At 46.6% G+C, this 19,982-nt stretch overlaps 1 protein-coding gene across 2 annotated transcripts; it reads left to right on the top strand.

The window, feature by feature from the left end:
• Window positions 1–1,830: 1,830 nt before the first annotated feature.
• Window positions 1,831–6,433, top strand: GP5 (glycoprotein V platelet). 2 transcript variants are annotated; one of them, XM_027061174.2, is made up of 2 exons: window positions 1,831–2,416; window positions 2,763–6,433. In XM_027061174.2, the coding sequence occupies exon 2, from the start codon at window positions 2,788–2,790 to the stop codon at window positions 4,507–4,509; it is 1,722 nt and encodes a 573-aa protein (XP_026916975.2). In that variant the 5' UTR covers window positions 1,831–2,416; window positions 2,763–2,787; the 3' UTR covers window positions 4,510–6,433. The 2 variants fall into 2 exon arrangements, with proteins under 2 accessions (XP_026916975.2, XP_026916974.2); XM_027061173.2 differs by having other exon boundaries at window positions 1,836–2,433.
• The last annotated feature ends 13,549 nt before the right edge of the window (window positions 6,434–19,982 follow it).

Consider the following 19,982-nt stretch of genomic DNA (forward strand, 5'->3'; position numbering starts at 1 on the left):
ATGGGTTAAGGATCTAAAAACAAAAGACAAAACTATAAAACTCAGGCATTATAGGAGATTTTATGGGGGGAGGAGGAGTGGAGGATTTATTTCAATACGAAAAAATCATAAAAGATTGATAACTTTGGCTATATTAAGACTTAATATCCCGGGCACCTGGGTGGCTCAGTTGGTTAAGCATCTGACTTTGGCTCAGGTCATGATCTCATGGTCTGTGAGTTCAAGCCCCACATCAGGCTCTGTGCTGACAGCTCGGAGCCTGGAGCCTGCTTTGGATTCTGTGACTCCCTCTCTCTCTGCCCCTCCCCCCCACTCATGCGCTTGTGTGCTCTCTCAAAAATAAACATCAAATTAAAAAAAAAAAGACAACATCCATAAAAAGACACCATGAAGAAGATGAAAAAGCAAACTACCAACTAATTGAAGATAATTGACATCTATAACTGACAAAGGATTAGTATCCAGAATATATAAAGAATGCCTGCAGTTCAGTTTTCTGAAAGACTTAAACATACATATTTGCATATAGGAAAATGGGCAAAAGAAAAGCACCCAAATTTTTTAGAAGATGAAGCACAAGTGAGCATTAAAAATATGAAAAGATGGGACACCTGGGTGGCTCAGTGGGTTACATGCATGACTCTCGGTCTCTGCTCAGGTCATGATCCCATGGTTTGTGGGATCCAGCCCAGTGTCAGGCTCTGTGCTGACAGTGGGAAGCCTGCTTGGGATTCCCTCTCTCTCCCTCTCCGTCCCTCCCCTGTTCTGTCTCTGTCTCTCTCTCTCAAAAGTAAATAAACTTTAAAAAAATATGAAAAGATGCCCAAGTTCATCATTAAATGGGGGAAATGAAAAAAACCACCCGGAGACAATTACTTCCTATGAATGGTAAAAATTAAATTTAAAAAATCAATTCCAGGTATGGGCAGAGGTAGGTATGAAGCACAGGAACTGCCACACACTAGGCATCATATATTGGTACAACTACTTTGAAATGCAGTTGGACATTCCTAAATTAAATTGAACATGTGAACACCCTTCAACTCAGTAATGCCATTTTTTAACATATTCTAGAATGTTTTTAGCCTTATTATTTCTAAGAAGAAGAAGAAAATGAGTGGAGCATTGGAGAATGTTCTTTGCTTTATTATTCCTAAATGGGGAAGAGAAGAACTGTACTAAAGAATTGGGGGGCACCTGGGTGGCTCAGTCGGTTAAGCGTCCGACTTCGGCTCAGGTCATGATCTCACAGTTTGTGAGTTCAAGGCCCGCGTCGGGCTCTGTGCTGACAGCTCGGAGCCTGGAGCCTGCTTCAGATTCTGTGTCTCCCTCTCTCTGACCCTCTCTGCTCTCACTCTGTCTCTCTCAAAAGTAATGATAAAATTAAAAAAAAAAAAAAAGAATTGGGACAACATGGCAAGAAAAGGAAGACTCGAAGTGTGGTCCATTTGGGGTATGGCTGCCACAATGAGCCCACCATGTCACTAAACTTTCCTAACATCACAGAGTCATAATGTGCTATTTTATGGAGAAACTTCTCTCCTGCTCTTATCATTCCTTTGACAGTAAGACTCAGGTTACAAATGGTCTCTTCCGTTTGAAGATATCTGTCATTAAAAACCAGAATATGCCCTCTGAGATAAAGTCCTTTCCATGACTTTTATTCTGGTAAAGTCTTTATCCTCAGGATGCAAGGATACTTCCCTCTTCCTTTGGAAAGTGTTGAATCACAGGCAAAGCCCTAAGCCTTTCAGTTGCTTTGGGGTGCAGCACCATTTCAGGTAAGGCCAAATACTTTAAAAATTAGGGATGGGCAACTGGAGGGCTTGGTTAGTCTATATGTGCTAAGATATATGAAATTTAGTACAAGAAATGATTTGTGTACAATTCCACTTGGGAAACATTGTTTTGGCAGATTAGTATTACTGTGCATATTTCACATGTACTTCAATGCCACAAGTTGGTATTAATTTTTTGTTAAGCATCTTAGGAATGATAGCTCCCTGTCAACAATTCTAGCTCTATGACCCTGGGTAAGTTACGTACCCTTTCTGTGTCTTAGTTTCATCATCCTTTAGCTGGGGTTAAGAATAATAGCTACCTCATAGGGTTAGGTAAGGAGTGAATGAATTAATGCAAATCAAGTGCTGAGAACCATGTATGGCATGACGTGATAGATATTACCTGTTTTTCTCACTGTGGCTAAATAGAGGTGTTCGCTATTCGAGGGTGTTATTGTTTTTGTAGAATAAGTACCGTGCATACAGCATGAGTGTGGTAAAAGGAATCAGGTGGTGGTTGCTGTTGTTTTTTACAGACTTTGCCGTTCCCTTCACGACTGCTGGTTATAGCCACCCCTGGGTAAAGGCGAGAAGATCAGGGCTCTCTTCACCGTGGGCACTGCTCAGTGATGCATGTGAGACATTCTTGAATGTGAGAATAATTATTTTCATCAGTTCTATGTAAGGATTTTAAAGTGTTGGCTTTGAAAACGCTTTAACTTTAAGGCTTTAAACTGAGAGTAGAAAATCGGTAGAACAAAAGGATGAGACCTCGCAGTGTAGAATGAAAGTCTTTTCACCACCCCCTTCCCCCCATCCACCACCCCCCCCCCCCGCCCCAGGAAAATCTGCATTTCTAAGAAAAGAGGGATACTTAGTTGTATCTGGGTAACACTTAAAGCCAGTGATAATCCTGGTGGAAGGCTCTTGCCTCCGCAGGGTTGCAAGATCCAATGTGAGCGTTTTGTGTGTCGCCTCCAGACCTCCCGCTGCGGCCCTTGCAGACATGCTGAGAAGCGCCCTGCTGTGCGCGGCGCTGGGGCTCCTGCGCGCCCAGCCTCTCCCCTGTCCCCCCGCCTGCAAGTGTGTGTTCCGGGACGCCGCGCAGTGCACCGGGAGCAGCGTAGCGCGCATCGCCGAGCTCGGCCTGCCCGTCAACCTCACGCACATCCTGCTCTTCCAAATGGGCCGCGGCACCTTACAGAATCACAGCTTCAGTGGCATGACCGTCCTGCAGCGCCTGATGCTGTCGGACAGCCACATTTCCGCCATTGCCCCCGGCACCTTCGACGACCTGATAAAACTTAAAACCCTGAGGCTGTCGCGCAACAAGATCACTCATCTTCCAGGTGCGCTGTTGGATAAGACGGTGCTCCTGGAACAGTTGTTTCTGGACCGCAACGAACTAAAGGACATTGACCAAAACATGTTTCAGAAACTGGTTAACCTGCAGGAGCTCTTTTTGAACCAAAATCAACTCGCTTTCCTTCCCGCTCGCCTCTTCACAAACCTGGGGAACTTGAAAGTGTTGGATTTATCGAGAAATAATTTGACCCACCTGCCCCGGGGATTGTTTGGCGCACAGGCTAAGCTGGAGAAACTCGTGCTGCACTCGAACCAGCTCGTCTCTCTGGATTCGGGGCTGTTGAGTAGCCTGCGTGCCCTGGTGGAGCTGCAGCTGGACAGAAACCGCATCCGCTCCATCGCACCGGGGGCCTTCGACCGGCTCCGGAGCCTGAGCTCCTTGACGCTTTCCAGAAACCGCCTGGAGTTCCTGCCCCCGGCCCTCTTCCTTTATTCGCACAATTTGACTTTCCTGACCCTGTTCGAGAACCCGCTGGAGGAGCTCCCGGAGGTGCTCTTCGGGGAGCTGGCGGGCCTGCAGGAGCTGTGGCTGAACTGCACGCGGCTGCGCACCCTGCCGGCCGCCGCCTTCCGCAACCTGAGCCGCCTGCGGGCGTTCGGGGCGACCCTGAGCCCGCGTCTGAGCGCGCTCCCCGAGGACGCCTTCCGGGGCCTGGGCGAGCTCCAGGTACTCGCCCTGCACTCCAACAGCCTGGCCGCGCTCCCCGGCGGCTTGCTGCGCGGCCTCGGCGGGCTGCGCCGCGTGTCGCTGAGCCACAACCGGCTGCGGGCCCTGCCCCGCGCGCTCTTCCGCAACCTCGGCAGCCTGGAGGGAGTCCGGCTCGAGCACAACCTGCTGGAGACCCTGCCCGGAGACGTGTTCGCGGATCTGCCCCGGCTGGCGGAGGTCCTGCTGGGGCACAATCCCTGGCGCTGCGACTGCGACCTGGGGCCGTTCCTGGCGTGGCTGCGGCGGCACCCGGGCCTCGTGGGCCGAGCTGAGCCCCCGCGGTGCCGCGGCCCCGGACCCCGCGCCGGCCTGCCGCTCTGGGCCCTGCCCGACGACGACCCCGAGTGCCGGGGCGCCCGCGGCCCGCCTCCCCGCTCCGCCGCAGCCCCCGCGGCCCCGGGCCACACGGCCTCGGTGCCCGACAGCTCGGAACCCCGGGCCCCGGCGCAGCTCGTGGCCGACGGCAGTCGCCAAGACCACAGCCTGTTCTGGGGTCTTTACTTCCTGCTTTTGGCTGCTCAGGCCGTAATAACGGGGGCCATCGTGTTTGCTATGATTAAACTCGGCGGGCTCTTTCGAAAATTAATCAGAGAGCGAGCGAGCGAGCGAGCGAGCTTTTGTTTGAGTCAATGGGACAACCTCGCCGCTAATTAAAACGTGGCCAGAGTACTGTCAGAGGTGGCTCGGGGAGAATCCGGACGGGCTGCTGCTGTCTTCCTCTCCGCTCTCCCTCCCCTCCTCCCCTCCTCCCTTCCTTCTTCCCCCCTCTTTCCTCAATCCCACCTCCCCGTCTCCCTCCTCCGTCCCTCCCCTCAGCAGGCATCCTTGTCTGCCTTACAGGATGGATTGTTCTCTTAAGCTACTTTTGAAAAGCAGAACTCTTGCAGTTCTTTCCTTCGACCCGTCTTTTTCTCACGTTGTGTGTCTCAGACCCGTGCACTATTTGGGGGAGTGCTGGGTTTCCTTCGTTCAGCGTTTATTTTCGGAGGAGGCCTCCTCTATGATAGGCGGGAGACAACACAAAGCCTTCCCACCAGGAGCTCGGCCCCGAGGGAGAGAAGCCACGAGGGTCAGTGGTGCGGGCTAAGTGAGGGGCAGCAGGAGAAACCGGCAGGAGGAGGGGACTGGAGCAGAGGGCCCCTCTGCAACCCTCTGCTTGCGCGAGGAGGAGCAGCTCCCCAGAGGTCTAAGTGCCCAGGGAGTAGGGGCCCTGGATCCTCGGAGTCCCTGTGCGCGCCCGGCGACCACTGCTCTGCCCGCCTGTTTGCCTTCTCTGTTTCTCCTTGCTTCCTGCATGGGTGAAGCGTGTCATTGTGACACTGGGTTGGTTTCCATTTCCTGGCACTAAATGCTACCTCATTTCACAAGCATTTATGGAACACCTAACATGTGACAGCTGTTCATGAATTTTAATGATAAGCTTGGTTTCTAGTTTATTATGGTGGCATCACGTTCTCAATTAGTCTTCCAACTGAGGGCCATAAAGCTCTTATTGCTTTAATTGGATGTCTGTGCTCTTGAGAAGCAGTGGTTTAAACATGGGCGGGACACTGGACAATCGTGGTGTCAAATCCCACCCCCACCAACTGCACAGGGCTTTGGGCAAGACACCTAAACTCCCTAAGCCTCCGGTGTCCTCCTGCCTGGCAAGGGATAAATAGTGCCTGCCTCACAGAGTTGTTGTGAGAGTTAAGGGCAATAAAGCATGTGCTGACTTCGCCCAGTGCCCCGCATACAGTCAATGCTCAATAAATGTTAGCTCTTATTATTAAAGAGCAAGCAATTATTACTGCTGTCATGATCGCTAAAGAAAAGCTATGAGCTGGTTTCTTCTCTGTGCATTTAAAGGTGAGAGCAAACTTTCTCAGATGGGAGATTACATTCAATCACTTTGTCTTCCCCTTGGTTGGTCTTGGCCCTGGGTAGTCGGGCTCTGCGCTCACAGTCCCGAGCAGTAGGTCCTCTGAACACCAACCGTTGTGGAGCCGGAAGGGCTGGCGTTGGTAGGCAGACTTCTCCTTCAAGACCAAGTTCAACTGGTAAAGCCTTCCGTGACTGCCCAGGCAGACTCAAGTGTTCCCGGTTGTGTCGTGTACTCTCCTCCCGGACTACCATGCACTAAGCACCCTCAGCACCCCTATCCGGCCCGGCTCACCCTTCCCTCTAGGGCATGTGTGCATTAATGTGACCCCTGCACTGTAGGCTTCTTGGCCCAACCTTGTCTTATTTATTTCGACTGCTCCAAAAACTGAAACTTATCCAAATCATGAAACCCAGACTTTTTGATGGAATGTGAACTCTGGTCCTAACCACTGTGTTCTTGGGCAAGCTACCTAGCTCTCAAAGCCTCTGTTTCTTCACCTGGGGAGTGAGGATAATAATGGCCCATACCATTGTGGCAAGGATGAAATGACCTAACCAAATAGTAAAGCCGGTGACTGGTGCCTATGGAGCTCAACAGAAGTTGGCTATCCTTATGATTAGCTCTTTCAGAACACACAGTGTACTAACATGCCTCAGGGCCTTTGCATATGTTCATTCATTCAGCAGCTATTTGTGGAGTACCTCCTCTGTACCAGGCACTCTTCTTTTTTTAAAAAAAATTTTTGTTTTAACGTTTATTTATTTTTGAGACAGAGAGAGACAGAGCATGAATGGGGGAGGGGCAGAGAGAGAGGGAGACAGAATCAAAAGCAGGCTCCAGGCTCTGAGCCATCAGCCCAGAGCCCGACGCGGGGCTCGAACTCACGGACCGCGAGATCGTGCCCCGGGCCGAAGTCGGACGCTTAACCGACTGAGCCACCCAGGCACCCCACCAGGCACTCTTCTAAGTGCAGGGAGAGAGCAGAGCGTAGAGCAAAGTACACGCTTTACATTTCGGTGTCCCCTCCAACGAAAACATCTCCCTGGAACTCTTGGCCATTATCTTCAAACATTCAGAAGAGTATGGAGAGCAACCTTGGAGACCTCAACCAGCTTTATAAAAAGCTGCTATATTTGCTTCAGATATTTTTTTTAACACAATAAAATATGACAAAGTTGCAAGTGCCTGCCTGTATCTCTTCTCTGTGCTTGTTCCTCTACCCTCCTTAGAGGTAAGCTACTTAATACATTTGGTGTTTTACATTCTCAGTGGTGTTTTTATACTCTTTACACCTGTCTACAACCTTGAACAGCGGAAAGTAATGCTTTGCCTTTTTAAAAAGTTTTCTATAAATGATGTGACTTGGCATGTAGCATTCTTCAAACTTTTTTCTCTGGGCTCACAGTTTTTTAAACAAGTTTGTTTATTTAATCTCTACACCCAACCTGGGGCTCAAACTCATGACCCTGAGATCAACAGTCGCATGCTCTTCTGACTGAGCCAACCAGGCGCCCCTCACGTATTTCTGAGATTTATCCATAAGAAACATTTGGCTTTCGTTCATTCATCTTAATAAATGCATAATATTCTGTTGAATCAATTTTCCACAACTTACTTGTTCTATCTTTGATGGACATGTATTCCCGTTGTGTTTTCTTTTTTCTTTTATTCCCCATTATTCCACATCCTCCTCAACTCATGATAATACCATAATTTTGAATTTTTGTAAATCTGATAGGCGTGGAATGGTATCTCATTGTTGATTTATCTTACATTTCCCTGATAACTGGTGAAGTTAACTTACTTTTTTTAATGTTTATGTATTTATTTTTGAGAGAGAGAGAGAGAGAGCACAAGCAGGGGAGGGTCAGAGAGAGGGGGAGACACAGAATCTGCAGCAGGCTCTAGGCTCTGAGCTCTCAGCGCAGGGCCTGACACAGGGCTTGAACCCAAGGAACTGTGAGATCATGACCTGAGCCGAAGCCAGATGCTTAACTGACTGAGCCACCCTGGTGCCCGAGAAGTTGAACTTATTTTTAAATGTTTAAACTTAAATATTTAGATTCCTTCTTATGAAAATTATGTGTGCATATACGTTGACCAATTTATAATGGGGCATTTTGTCTCAAATTGATTTGTAGGATTCTTTACATATTCTGGGCACTAATCCTCTGTAAATTGTATGCTTTGGAACTCTCCTTTTGCGGTTTTTGGCTTATTTCACAGTAGTTATGTTGTCTTTTGTGGAACAGAAGCTTTAATTCTAATCTAGTCAAACTTAGCAGTATAACTTTATGGTTTGTGCTTTTAAAAGAAATTGTTTAAGAAATTCTTCCTACTCTCAAGTCATAAAAGTAGCCTCCTATATTTTCTTCTAAAAGTTGTAAAGGTTTGCTTTTCACATTCAGGTCTTTAGTCCACGTGGATTTTTTTTTTAATGTTTACTTATTTATTTTGAGAGACAGAAAGAGAGAGAGAGAGAGAGCACGGGAGAGGGACAGAGAGACAGGGAGAGAGAGAATCCCAAGCAGGTTCTCAGTGGCTTGCTCAGCGAGGATCCCCAGGCGGGGCGTGCCATGAGGCTCAGTCTCACAACCGTAAGATCACGACCTGAGCCTGTATCAAGAGTCTGATGCTTAAGCAACTAAGCCAGCCAGGCACCCGGGAATTTGTGTTTTTTTATATGGTGTGACATAGGGAACAAACTGTATTTTTTCCAAACGTGCACGCCATTGCCCCAGCCCATTTGTCACATAATCCATCCTTTCCGCGCCAGTTTGCAAAGCTACCTCTGTCATTTGTCAAGTTTCCCGATGTGCATGGGTTGGTCCCTGGCTTTTGCATGGGTCAACCACTGGCCTATGGATCTCATCTTATACTCACTGTATATAAATACATCATAGCTTTCATAATTCTTGGTACGGGGTCACCACTCCACCCTGTTCTTCCTTAGAAAAAGTCTCATCCATGCTGGACCCTTTGCAATTCTAAACACATTTTAAGATTAGCATGCCAAGCTCCACTGAGACACCTGCTGGAATTCTGATCGGGATAGCAGTGAATTTGTAAACCAGTCTGGGGGAGGATTTGCATTCTGTACATGGTCTAGTGCAATTGTCTGTAAACATGGTTTGTCTTTCTATTTATTTGGGTCTTTTCTAATCTTTCAATGAGGTTTCAGAATGTTTTGCATAAGAATCCTGCACAGGGCACCCGCGTGGCTCAGTCTGTTAAGCATCCGACTGTTGATTTCAGCTCAGGTCATGATCTCATGGTTGTGAGATTGAGCCCCACATCAGGCATGGAGTCTGCTTAGGATTCTCTCTCTCCCTCTATCCTGCCACCCTGCTCTCTCTCTCTCTCAAAAAAAAAAAAAAAAAAAAACTTGCACAGATTTTGTTAGATTTATTCCTAATTCTTCTCCCCTTGTTTTGTTTAAAAAAATTTTTTTAACGTTTATTTATTTTTGAGACAGAGAGAGACTGAGCATGAACAGGGGAGGGGCAGAGAGAGAGGGAGACACAGAATCCGAAGCAGGCTCCAGGCTCTGAGCCATCAGCACAGAGCCCAACGCGGGGCTTGAACTCACAAGCTGTGAGATCATGACCTGAGTTGAAATCGGATGCTTAATGGACTGAGCCACCCAGGCGCCTGCAATTGGAATACTTTGAATGTTTCATCAATAAATGTGACTTTTATAGCTTTAGTTTACTAAGAAGTTTTTTTTTAATTGTGCGTAGGTGTTGAATTTTAATTTTTTCATCGATTAAGATCTCATGTAGTTTTTCTCCACCAATGTGTTAAAGTGGTGAATAAAATTTATAGATTTTGAAAAATAAATTCATCCTTACAATCCTGTAAAGTAAACCCAAGCCAAGTCATGCATTTAAAAAATACACGTTGGATTCAGTTTGCTAATGACTTTTATTATCTGTTCATTAATGAGATTCCCTTGTAAAATTTTAAAAAATAATATCTTGGACTGATTTTGACTGTATAATCCAAATTATACAGCCTCATAAAGTGGGTGGGGACAATCTCCCTGGGAACAGTTTGTAGAAAATAAGATTACATTTCAGGGCACCTAGGTGGCTCAGTGGGTTAAGTGCACGACTTAGGCTAAAGTCATGATCTCGCCGTTTGTGAGTTCAAGCCCTGCGTCGGGCTCTGTGCTGACAGCTCAGAGCCTGGAGCCTGCTTCGGATTCTGTGTCTCCCTGTCTCTCTCTGCCCCTCCCCATTTGTGCGCTCACTCTCTCAAAAATATACTTAAAAAAAAAAAAAAAACTGTTGCATCTGCGATTGTCCTCTTTTTTTCATGCCTACTATTGTTCATATCCACCTTCCTCTTTCTTGATCCAAATTGCAATATTTTTTCTATTTTATTAGCTTTTCCTAAGAACAAACTGGGCTTCGGGACAGCCCTCTATGGTCTGATGCCAATTCTTTGTGTCGAGTTGTTGTTTTTTTAAGATATTTTTTCTTATTTATTTATTTATTTATTTATTTATTTATTTATTTGAGAGAGAGAGTGCGTGCACATGCATGCCTGAGCAGAGAAGGGGCAGAGAGACAGGGAGAGAGAGAATCTTAAGCAGGCTCTATGCTCAGCATGGAGGCTGAGGAGGGCTTGATGTGGGACTCTATCTTACTACCCTGACCTGAGCCTAAATCAAGAGTCAGTTGCTTAACCGACTGAGCCACCCAGGCGTCCTTGGAGGTTTTATTGTTAAGTAATCTCTATGTCTAATGTGGGACTCAAACTCGTGACCTGAGATCAAGGGTCACACACTCCCTCTACTGAGCCAGCCAAGTGCCCCTATGATTTCAATTCTTTGAACGTTTTTGAGACTCATTTTCTGGCCTAGTACATAGGCAGTTTTTGTAAATGTTTCTATGTGCTTGAGAAAAAAAAAATTCTTTTAAATCAGGTTCATGGAGTGCCTGGCTGGCTTAGTCGGTGGAGTATGTGACTGTTGATCTTGGGGTCCTGGGTTCAAGCCCCATGTTGGGTGTAGAGATTACTTAATAAATAAATAAATAAATAAATAAATAGGGTTCAGGTTATTAAACAGCCATTAAATAAAGCTTATTAATTGTGTTGTTTGACACTTCTATAACCTTACTAAGTTTTAGTTTGCTTACCTACAGAAAAAAGTTTGTGCATTTCTTAAGTTCCTATTACAATTCTATCATGTATCTGTCTATCATCTATCTATCATCTAACAGTATATAGCCACATGGACATTTTAAATTCCTGGTTAACTTAATATTTTTTAAGGTTATTTATGTTGTTTTGTCTTTTTAAGGTTCTAAGGTTATTAGGTTTTAAAAAATGTTTTATTATGTAGTGTTAGTTTTTATCCCTATAGCATTTTCCTTTTAAAGACTATTTTATGTGGTATTTGTTTGGTTTTTTAGCCATAGCAGTTTATTTTGGTTACCATCTCTTTGACACATGTTTTTTCATTCTTTATTTTTACCTTTTCTCTTTGGTTTTACTTTAGGTGTACATTTTGTAGGCAGCATATAGTTAGATTTTTCTAAATTTTATTTAGATAATATCTTTCTGTCCATAACTGAAGTTGATCTGTTTACATTTATTTTAGCTGCTTACTGATGTATTGTTACTAAGGAGTTATTCTGTGTTTTCTATTTCCCATTTTCTCTCTTTGCTTTATTGTCCCCCTCTCTTCACACCCTCTGGTGGATTGATAAATTTATATTACTCCCTCTCTCTCTCTCATATACATTAGTGGTTTTCTTTTGTTTGTTTGCTGTCTGTTTTTTTAGTGGTTATTTTAATATGCGTAATAAATTATAAAATTAAATTATATAAATTATAAAATTTTCCAACAAATTTTAAAGTATTCAGTCTTTCTTTTCTCTTTCTAAACATGGCGTGGATTTTACTGTCTTCGCTCCCCAGTGAACACACAATTTAACTTTGGGTTTGACCTTTACAAACTTGATTAAAGCTTTAAAAAAATTTTTTTTAATGTTTATTTATTTTTGAGAGAGCGAGAGAGAGGCAGAGTGTGAGCGGGGGAGGGACAGAGAGAGAGGAAGACACAGAATCTGAGGCAGGCTCCAGGTTCTGAGCTGTCAGCACAGAGCCTGATGTGGGGCTCGAACCCACAAACCGCAAGATCATGAGCTGAAGTCAGATGCTTAACCAACTAAGCCACCCAGGCACCCTGAAGGCTTTTTGTGTGTGTGTGTAATTGAACTTAACCTTCTGATGTATTATGCTTTTTTGTTTTGTAATTGAACTTAATCTTCTGATGCATTATGCATTTATGCTCATATACATTAGTATGAAACAAATGAAATTTCTGATATTCAACCATTTTAGCCTTAAAAAAAAAAACCACACACACACACAGCTTTGTGTGATTCAGCTGTATAGTTCCAGCGCCATGTACAGTTGTTCCAAAGGTTACTTTTGTACTTACATTGCAACTTTCCCGTCTTGGTCCATCAGCTACAGTCTCTCTTGACACCTCTTTCCGTAAGTCGCCATCAGTGCTCCAACTTGTCCCACGCCAACTTTTCCCTTCCGCCTGCCAATTGCTGTTAAGAGTGGTGACTTTTAGGGGTGCCTGGGTGGCTCAGTTGGTTAAGTGTCCAACTCTTGATTTTGGCTCAAGTCATGATCTCACAGTTTATGAATTCAAGTTCTGCGTGGGGCTCTGAGCTGACCCCAAGGAGCCTTCTTGGGATTCTCTGTCTCCCTCTCTGTCCCTCCACCCCCAATTCAAAATAAATAAATAAACATTTTTTTAAAAAGTGATGACTTTTATATTCTCTTATTGTAATTAAATTTTTGCTGACTGTTAAAAAACTTGAACATGAATAAAAAAGAATTGATGTTATTGCTTCTTTGTAAAGATTGTTTACTACGGTGTTGGGTAGTACATCGTAATTACACTTCCTTTCTAGCAATTCCTTCGTTTTTCTCGAATTTCGAGAAATCGCTTTAGGCCTGCTACCCAGCTGTTTCCTGGAGCTCCTCTTCATGGCTTTCCTCAGTTGCTTCCACTGTTTCCTAAATTCCATATCTTCCTCTTTCAAGTTCACTCCCTTATTTTGTAACTTCTTAAGAAAGGGGATACAGAGAGTATCCTCTTTTCTGAGTCCTTGTGTAAAACTTTATTCTCCATTCACACTTGATTGCTAGTTTAGCTGGAAATAGAATTCTGAATTCAAATTATCTTCTTCCCCCAAGGTTGCTGGTGAGCATTTGTTATTATTTATAGTTGACTCATTGTTTCTTTTTAGAAGACTTTAGTATCTTCTCTATGTCCTCTATGTTCTGGTTGCAGTATCATGTGTCATGTGTTGCTCTTTATTTCATTCACACTGCTGGAAACATCCAGGTTCTCGGGAGACTGGTGTCCTTAAGTTTTGTGAAATTCTTTTCTAATATTTCTATCTACTAATTATATTATCTATAATTTTTTGTCCTCTCTTTTAATTTTTCTTCTCTTATTTCTTCTCTTTTTAATCTCTCTTGTACTTTCTGGAAACTTCTCAACTCTATCTTCTAACACTTTAATTAAAATTTTAAGTTCTGCAATTGTATTCTTAATTTCCATGATTCTTATTCTTTAATTGTTCCTTTTCATAGACTCATATTCTTTTAAGAATGCAGTCTCTTTTGGATTTTTCTTAGGATACTAGAGTTTACATTTTACAGTTTTTAAAGTTCCCTTTTATTTTCTGAACTGTATGTATTCTCTGGGATTTGTTGTTGCACTTGTTTGTTGTTTGCTTCCCTTAAATCCTTGTTTGTTGGTTCATATTTTAAAAGTGAGGCAATAGGGGTAGCCAACTTTGAGACTTTTGTACACGCAGGCAAGTGTTGTTGACTGGCAAGCTTCACTTTAGGGCCCCGGGGGTAGCAAGCTGAGTACTATGCTGGGAATCTCTACAAGCAGGGATGTTTGTGGAGGGTTGTTTTCTCCAGGACCTTATTCTTTAAATAACTTTTTTGTTTGTTTTCGTAGGGATGGGAGTAGAGGCAACTGTTCCACATACTAGCTTTCAAATAACTTCCTGGTTTTTACTTCCACAGTTCATCTCACTTGTCCTGCACTGTACCTGGTGTGGTCAGTCTTTAGGTCTCCATGGGGCTCTGTTAAGGAAAATGGCTCATGATGGCCATGGCTTCCTCCTCCTCACCTACAACTGTTCGGTTCAATAAACTTGCTGAGTTCTCCAGTCCACTGATACTCCTCTCCCATTCTCTCTGATGTTGTGGGTTTATACCATTTCAACTCCTCTACTCCCATCTAAGTAGGATCCAAGGAGGGAGAGGAGACAACTGGGTATGATAAATTCACACATTTAACTGAAAGCCCATCCATTTCTAGTTTATAAGTTTCTAGCCCTGGAGCTTCTTTGCCCCTGGGCAAAACTGGCTCTTCCTTGTCCTGGGTCCTGTGTTCCTCCTATACTTTGGGGTCCCATAATCCCTCCCCCCCCAACCCCCCCCCCCCCCCCCACTGTTATCATTGGCTTCTCTTCCTGGAACCATTGCAGGTTGGGCTCTGAATCTCTACTGACATTGGGACTGACCAAGTCTGTTTGGGGAGAAGTCACTCTGGGCTTCCCAGCCTTTAAAAATCACCATTACTGCTAGGGCGTGCTGAAGGCAGGGAGATTCCAGGACTCACTGCCCAGTAGCTGCACACACCCTCATTAGGCATCTGGAATGTTACAAGATGATTTCATCAACATCATAAAGAGACAAGCATTAATTGCATTCAGTGGCTGGATCCAGAGTATCGGAGCCTGAGATGCCTTAGGGGAAAAGCAATGAACAGCCTCTGCTTCGTGACACCCTTCCCTCCATCACTTTCTACCTCGGTTGGTCCTTCCTGGCTCTTATTACCCCAACACAGATATTGATATTTCCAAGTCCCTCAGGAGACTTCTGTACTCCAGCTACTGATGCATTCTACCAACCTTTATTAAATATCGAATACATTCCCAGCACCATGAAATCAATTTTTCACAACTGCCTTGGGAGGTAGGTATTATTATCCTACTTTACTGATGAGGAAACTGAGGTCCAGGGTGGGGCAGTAACATATCTGAGGTTATGACTGGCAGATCTGTCATGTGAACCCCTCTCCTGGCTTCAGGCCTAGAGCTTTCCAAGATCCTGACCCTACTGCTGCTTCTGGAAGGGATGGGCTCAGCTACTCAAAGGGGACCTGTTGACTTGGGGACGCAGGCACCGGGAACACACTCAAGTTCGTGGTTGTAGGCATCCTGATTCAGGGGTTCTAGTCCCTCCAACCTAGCAGGGACCCCTGAGAACTGAACATCTTTGTGGCACTCTTGGCTGGTGAGAAAGAGAAAGAAAGAGAAAAATGAAGAGAGGAATACAGATACAGAAGAAAAAGGCATGGGGAGAGAGGTGGAGGAGAGGGGAGGAATGAGAGAAAGGAACTGGAATCTTTTTCTTTTTTTTTAAGTTTATTTATTCATTTTGAGAGAGACAGAGAGCTCATGTGCTTGGGGAAGGGGCAGAGAGAGGAAGAGAGAGGATCCCAAGCAGGCTCCACGCTGTCAGTGCAGAGCCTGATGCGGGGCTTGTTCCCACAAACCATGGCATCATGACCTGAGCCAAAATCAGAAGTCTGACACTCAACTGACTGAGCCACCCAGGTGCCCCAGGAGTGGGAAACCTTAAGTGTAGGCCATTGTTGACAGTTGCTGCAGGCCTGGCCCTGACCCAGCAGGAGCGATCCAGAGTCCACCGGAGGCATCCCCATGTGGTGGGAACAGAGGAGAGTTGGTCTCAGATGTGGGTCCCAGCCATGCCACCGACTCAGTTTCCCTCACTGGGGTGTTACAACAGTCAAAGACGATAATGGATATATAAATGCACTGTAAACTAAAGCTCTGTTCAGCACTGAGGGCAAGGTGGCCGCCGCTCCATTGCCTCACACCCCAGAGCATCACCAGGAACAGTACTGCCTGACATAGAGGAGACCCAGGGACAAAGGACATCAACAGAGGATGTAGAGAGATACCAAGGATGCAGGATGTGTCTTGTCAGCCAGCCTCTTTGTGGCACTGTCCTCCCTCCACAGGCCCCACAGCCCAGAGCTCCTGCCCACCCCTATCCCCTCAATGGCCACAGCAAAGACTACTGGACGGAGGCTGCCAGAACTCAAGGTCGCCTCAGGCAGAAGGCAGAAAGCTGGGCTTCCTTCCTGGCTGCAAACCTCTAGCAATTTATGTTTGCAGGGACACCGAAAGAGAAGCGGAATATGTCAGCACTTCTGAGTTATTGTCTTTTCATGCTCAAGTTCCAATTCAGCCTCAGCTCAAATTCTTCTCAGTTGACTTGTAGCACAGGAGTAGAGGAGGTGGCCTCAGTGGAATTCTGGAGACCATCCATCTTTGGGACTGATATTGTTCTAATAAGCTATTGGCCTCATGACCTGTTCTGAGGCATTTAGGTGGAACAAGGATGAACCTCAGAGAATCTTCTGGATGTATCCGACCCCTGTGTACCATGACCCTCCCACTGCCCAGTACCCATTTCTGGTCCGACTAAGGTAACTCCTGGGCACCGAGAGATCTATTAATGTTTCCAGTGATGACAAAGACAGGAGGGTTCAATTTAAGGACGGTTCTTCTCCGGAGCTGTCAGTGGGAAGACAGGAGCTGCCTTGAAGGGTAATGAGTGAGTCTCTAAACCTTAGCGGCAATCAGGCAGAGGCTGGGTCTTTCAGAAAAGAAATCAAATAAAGGAAAAAACTCTCTGTGCTTTCTTGTCTCCAGGCCTTGTAGGAGCACATTCTTTGTGTAAGTCCCTTTTCCCTTTTGTGCTAGGTTGTCCTTGAAGAGCCTTAAAGGATCCATTCAAATGTAAGGCGTCTTCCCCCAGGCGGAGTTAATTGTTTCTGGGGCTGCAAAGATGTCCAGGTCCTAGTCCCCAGAAGCCACGAATACATTTTACCTAACAGGTAAAATGCCCGACACCTTGCAGAAGAGGTCGGGTTAAGACCCTTGGGATGGGAAGGTTATCATGAATTGTCCAGGGGAGCCCAATGTAATCACACGGGCCCTCCTAAGTGAAAGGAAGAGGCAGGAGGTTACAGAGAGAGAGATTCGAAGAAGCAGCAACACTGCTGGCTTTGAACGTGGACAAAGTGCCGTGAGCCAAGAAAGGCAGGCAGTCTCCAGAAGCTGGCAAAGAAGATCCGCGCTCCGGAAAGAACCCAGTCCCGCTGACACCTTGATTTGAGGTCAGTGAGACCCATTTTGGGTTTGTGGTCATTTGTTATAGCACTAATAGGATTGACCTCTCGCGGTTCTCATACCTCCACGATAGCTTCTAGTACACTTTATTGTACTTCTACATGTGCTGATCTCCCCACTTGGGCTCCTTGGGATAAAAGTTATATACTAAATAGTCTTTCTACCCTGGAGCTCTGGGTGCAGGCATCAGCTGACCTCCAGAATGGGACCTGACAGATTAGCCTCAGCACACACTGTGCTATTGGGGGATTTCACCCCGGACCTCGAGGCCTTTTGCAGAGTTAAATACTCTTCCTTACTGGTGTTTGGAAAATCAGGGTTTGCCACAACGTGTGCAAGTATGAGCCACGGGGTGCCTGTAACTCTGCTTTCTCTGAGCAAGTATGGCCTCCCTGTCTGGGTCTTGGAAGCTTGGATCAGGGAGTTTAAACACCAGATAACAGAAAGGAGAAGGGGCACGTGTGTAACGCTTTGAGATGCTGGCCTTCAACTTCAACGTCATGTTCAATCCCGGGGATCCACAATCCGTCGAGTGGAGAGACTGGAGTCGGAAATAAGTAGGATGGAGAGGGGCTGGAAGAAGGGCTGAACGCAGTCCTGTGGGAACTGGTTTAGAGAGCCAAGGGGATTCAGCCTGGAAAGGGGAGGATTTGGGGGTCCTGGTCACTGTGTTTAACCAATTAGAGGGTTGGTATAGGGAAGAGGAAGGGATGTGTTCCATATGGTTTCAAGGGATAGAATGAGGATCGATTAGGAAATACAGAGTGAGCAGGGGAGGAGATTTGGGGTGAGTCCAAGAACTTGGCCGGCTGCCATCAAGGGTTGGAGTGGCCCGCCACCTGGGGCTGTGAGCTGTCTTTGGAGGAGTTCAGACGGTGTCTGAGCAACCCCAAGATGGAAGGAATCCCAGTGTTTGGTAGAGATAGGTGTGAGGCTGGTAAATGCTCATTAAGGTCCCTTTTCCCTCACACGGTCTGTGATTAATCGACCCAGCCCTGGGTTGAACTGGGTGGATACGGGTGTAACCCTCTGCCCGGGCACTGGCCACTGGAGACGTTGGTCACGGCCTTGTTGAGCTGACCTGTGCTGAGTGGAAGACCAGTTTGTAGGCATTGTGTTGGCGTGGGTGCTTAGTACCCTGGGATCCATCCATGTTCTCAAACAAACACGCGTAAAACCAGCTGCCCCAACAGCAGGCTTTTTGCAGCTGGCTGCTCTGGGAAGGGGGCTTCTCACTGGCCCACAGAGGCCTCCTTGGGTTTTGGATTCCCAGATTGCTTTGAAAAATCTCAATCTTGGGTTCCCACATGATCCTTTGCAGGGCTGGCCCCTAGCCAAAGCGTGTGTCTGGCTTTCTCACATCTCCTTTTGCCCTCCCTCAAGATACCCAGGATTGCCTTCCCAGGGATCAAATCTTCGCTCTGCTCTTGACCAGCTTGCGTAGCTTTGAGTCCATTTTTTCCCCCTCCTTGGGCCTTAGACCCCCATCCATAAAATGGAGGTCTGGACCAGAAAGTCCTTCCCACTCTGATGCTACAGGAACCCCAAGTCTACGTCTTGAATCGAATCACTTTCCCTCCCTTGTTCATCCGTCTACTTCTGTCCTTTCAAAGATATATCCCTGTCACCTGACCCTCCCTCCCACCCTCAGGCCGCACTTGAATGGCGGACCTTGCTCATCACCTAACACTGAAGCGGCTACCGAAAGGGCCTTTCCTGGGACATGGGAAATCAGGGTAAGCGCCCACTCCTGTGTCCCTGTCCCCATATGCGTTCCCACTGCCCTCACCATGCTTTGCAGGAATGCACTTTGGCTGGTTCTCATGACTCCTTGTTGTGGGGAACCCTGGCGAGGTTCTGTCGGAGTCACTCACTCAGTCTGTGCTGGGGCTGGGCCCAAGGCTCCCTGCTGCCTGGGAGAGAAGACGCATCCTCTGCCATTGAGCATGGAGTGTCACTTTTCCTACTGCGACAGCAGGAAATGTCCTGGTTGCTGCCACCATTCTTGGAACGATCATGGTGAGACCTGGGTGAGAAAGTGCTCTGTGACCAACAAAACTCTGTGTGAGCAATTACTGAATCCAAAAGGTCCCCTGGGCACCCCTGGTCCTCCCCTGGGGGCAGGCCCTCCCCTGGACTTGGTCTCTCCTTAGTAACATCTGCACAGGTGCGTCATGTCAGCAGGTGTATTGTACCTGGGGTCAGAAGTGTTGAGTTCAGGTGCTCCCTGGAGAGACACAGAGAGAGAGAGACAGAGACAGAGACAGAGACAGAGAGACAGAGAAAGCCTGTGGACTCCTGACTTGGCTGTGCCCCTCACTGTATGACCCTGGGCAAGTTCTCCTCCCCTCTGGACTCAGTTTCCTGTAAGTCGAGAAGTTTCCTTTCGATGCCATAGACACCCACACATCCTTAGTGTGGGTGAGATTCTGTGAACTCAAGGATCTTCTCTGCCTACCTGGGACTCCTGGTCCACACTGCCCTGGAGTTGTGGCTGAGGCTGAGGCAGCAGGGAGACTGGGGTGGTCTGAGCAGTGAGTGGATGAGCGGCCAGAAGGGCCATGGACACCCCTGCTTGAGCTGCCCCCGAGCCTCCCTTTCCGAGGTGCCTGTGAGGAAAGTGGGGCTGATCCACATGCCCGTGAAACGTCACACCTTCCCGAGAATGTCATCCTCCTGACAGGCCTGCAGTGCCGGACTCTTTTTATTTTTTGAAAGAGAGAGACAGGACACAAGCAGGGGAGGGGCAGAGAGAGAAGAAGACACAGAATCTGAAGCAGAACCCAGGCTCTGAGCTGTCAGCACAGAGCCCGATGCGGGGCTCGAACTCACGAACCTCGAGATCATGACCTGAGTTGAAGTCGCTTAACTGACTGAACCACCCAGGTGCCCCGGCAGTGTCAGCCTCTTAAACAGCCCAGCCCTTTGGACTTGGTTTATAGGTTGAGTTTTGGGATATCACTGAAATGCCCAGTTGAAAA

Source organism: Acinonyx jubatus, chromosome C2 (assembly GCF_027475565.1).
Source record: "Acinonyx jubatus isolate Ajub_Pintada_27869175 chromosome C2, VMU_Ajub_asm_v1.0, whole genome shotgun sequence".
Lineage (NCBI taxonomy): Eukaryota > Metazoa > Chordata > Mammalia > Carnivora > Felidae > Acinonyx > Acinonyx jubatus.

What these genes read in the sequence shown, in the direction of transcription:
- GP5 (XM_027061174.2), top strand. Translation starts at nt 2,788, where the DNA reads ATGCTGAGAAGCGCCCTGCTGTGCGCGGCGCTGGGGCTCCTGCGCGCC.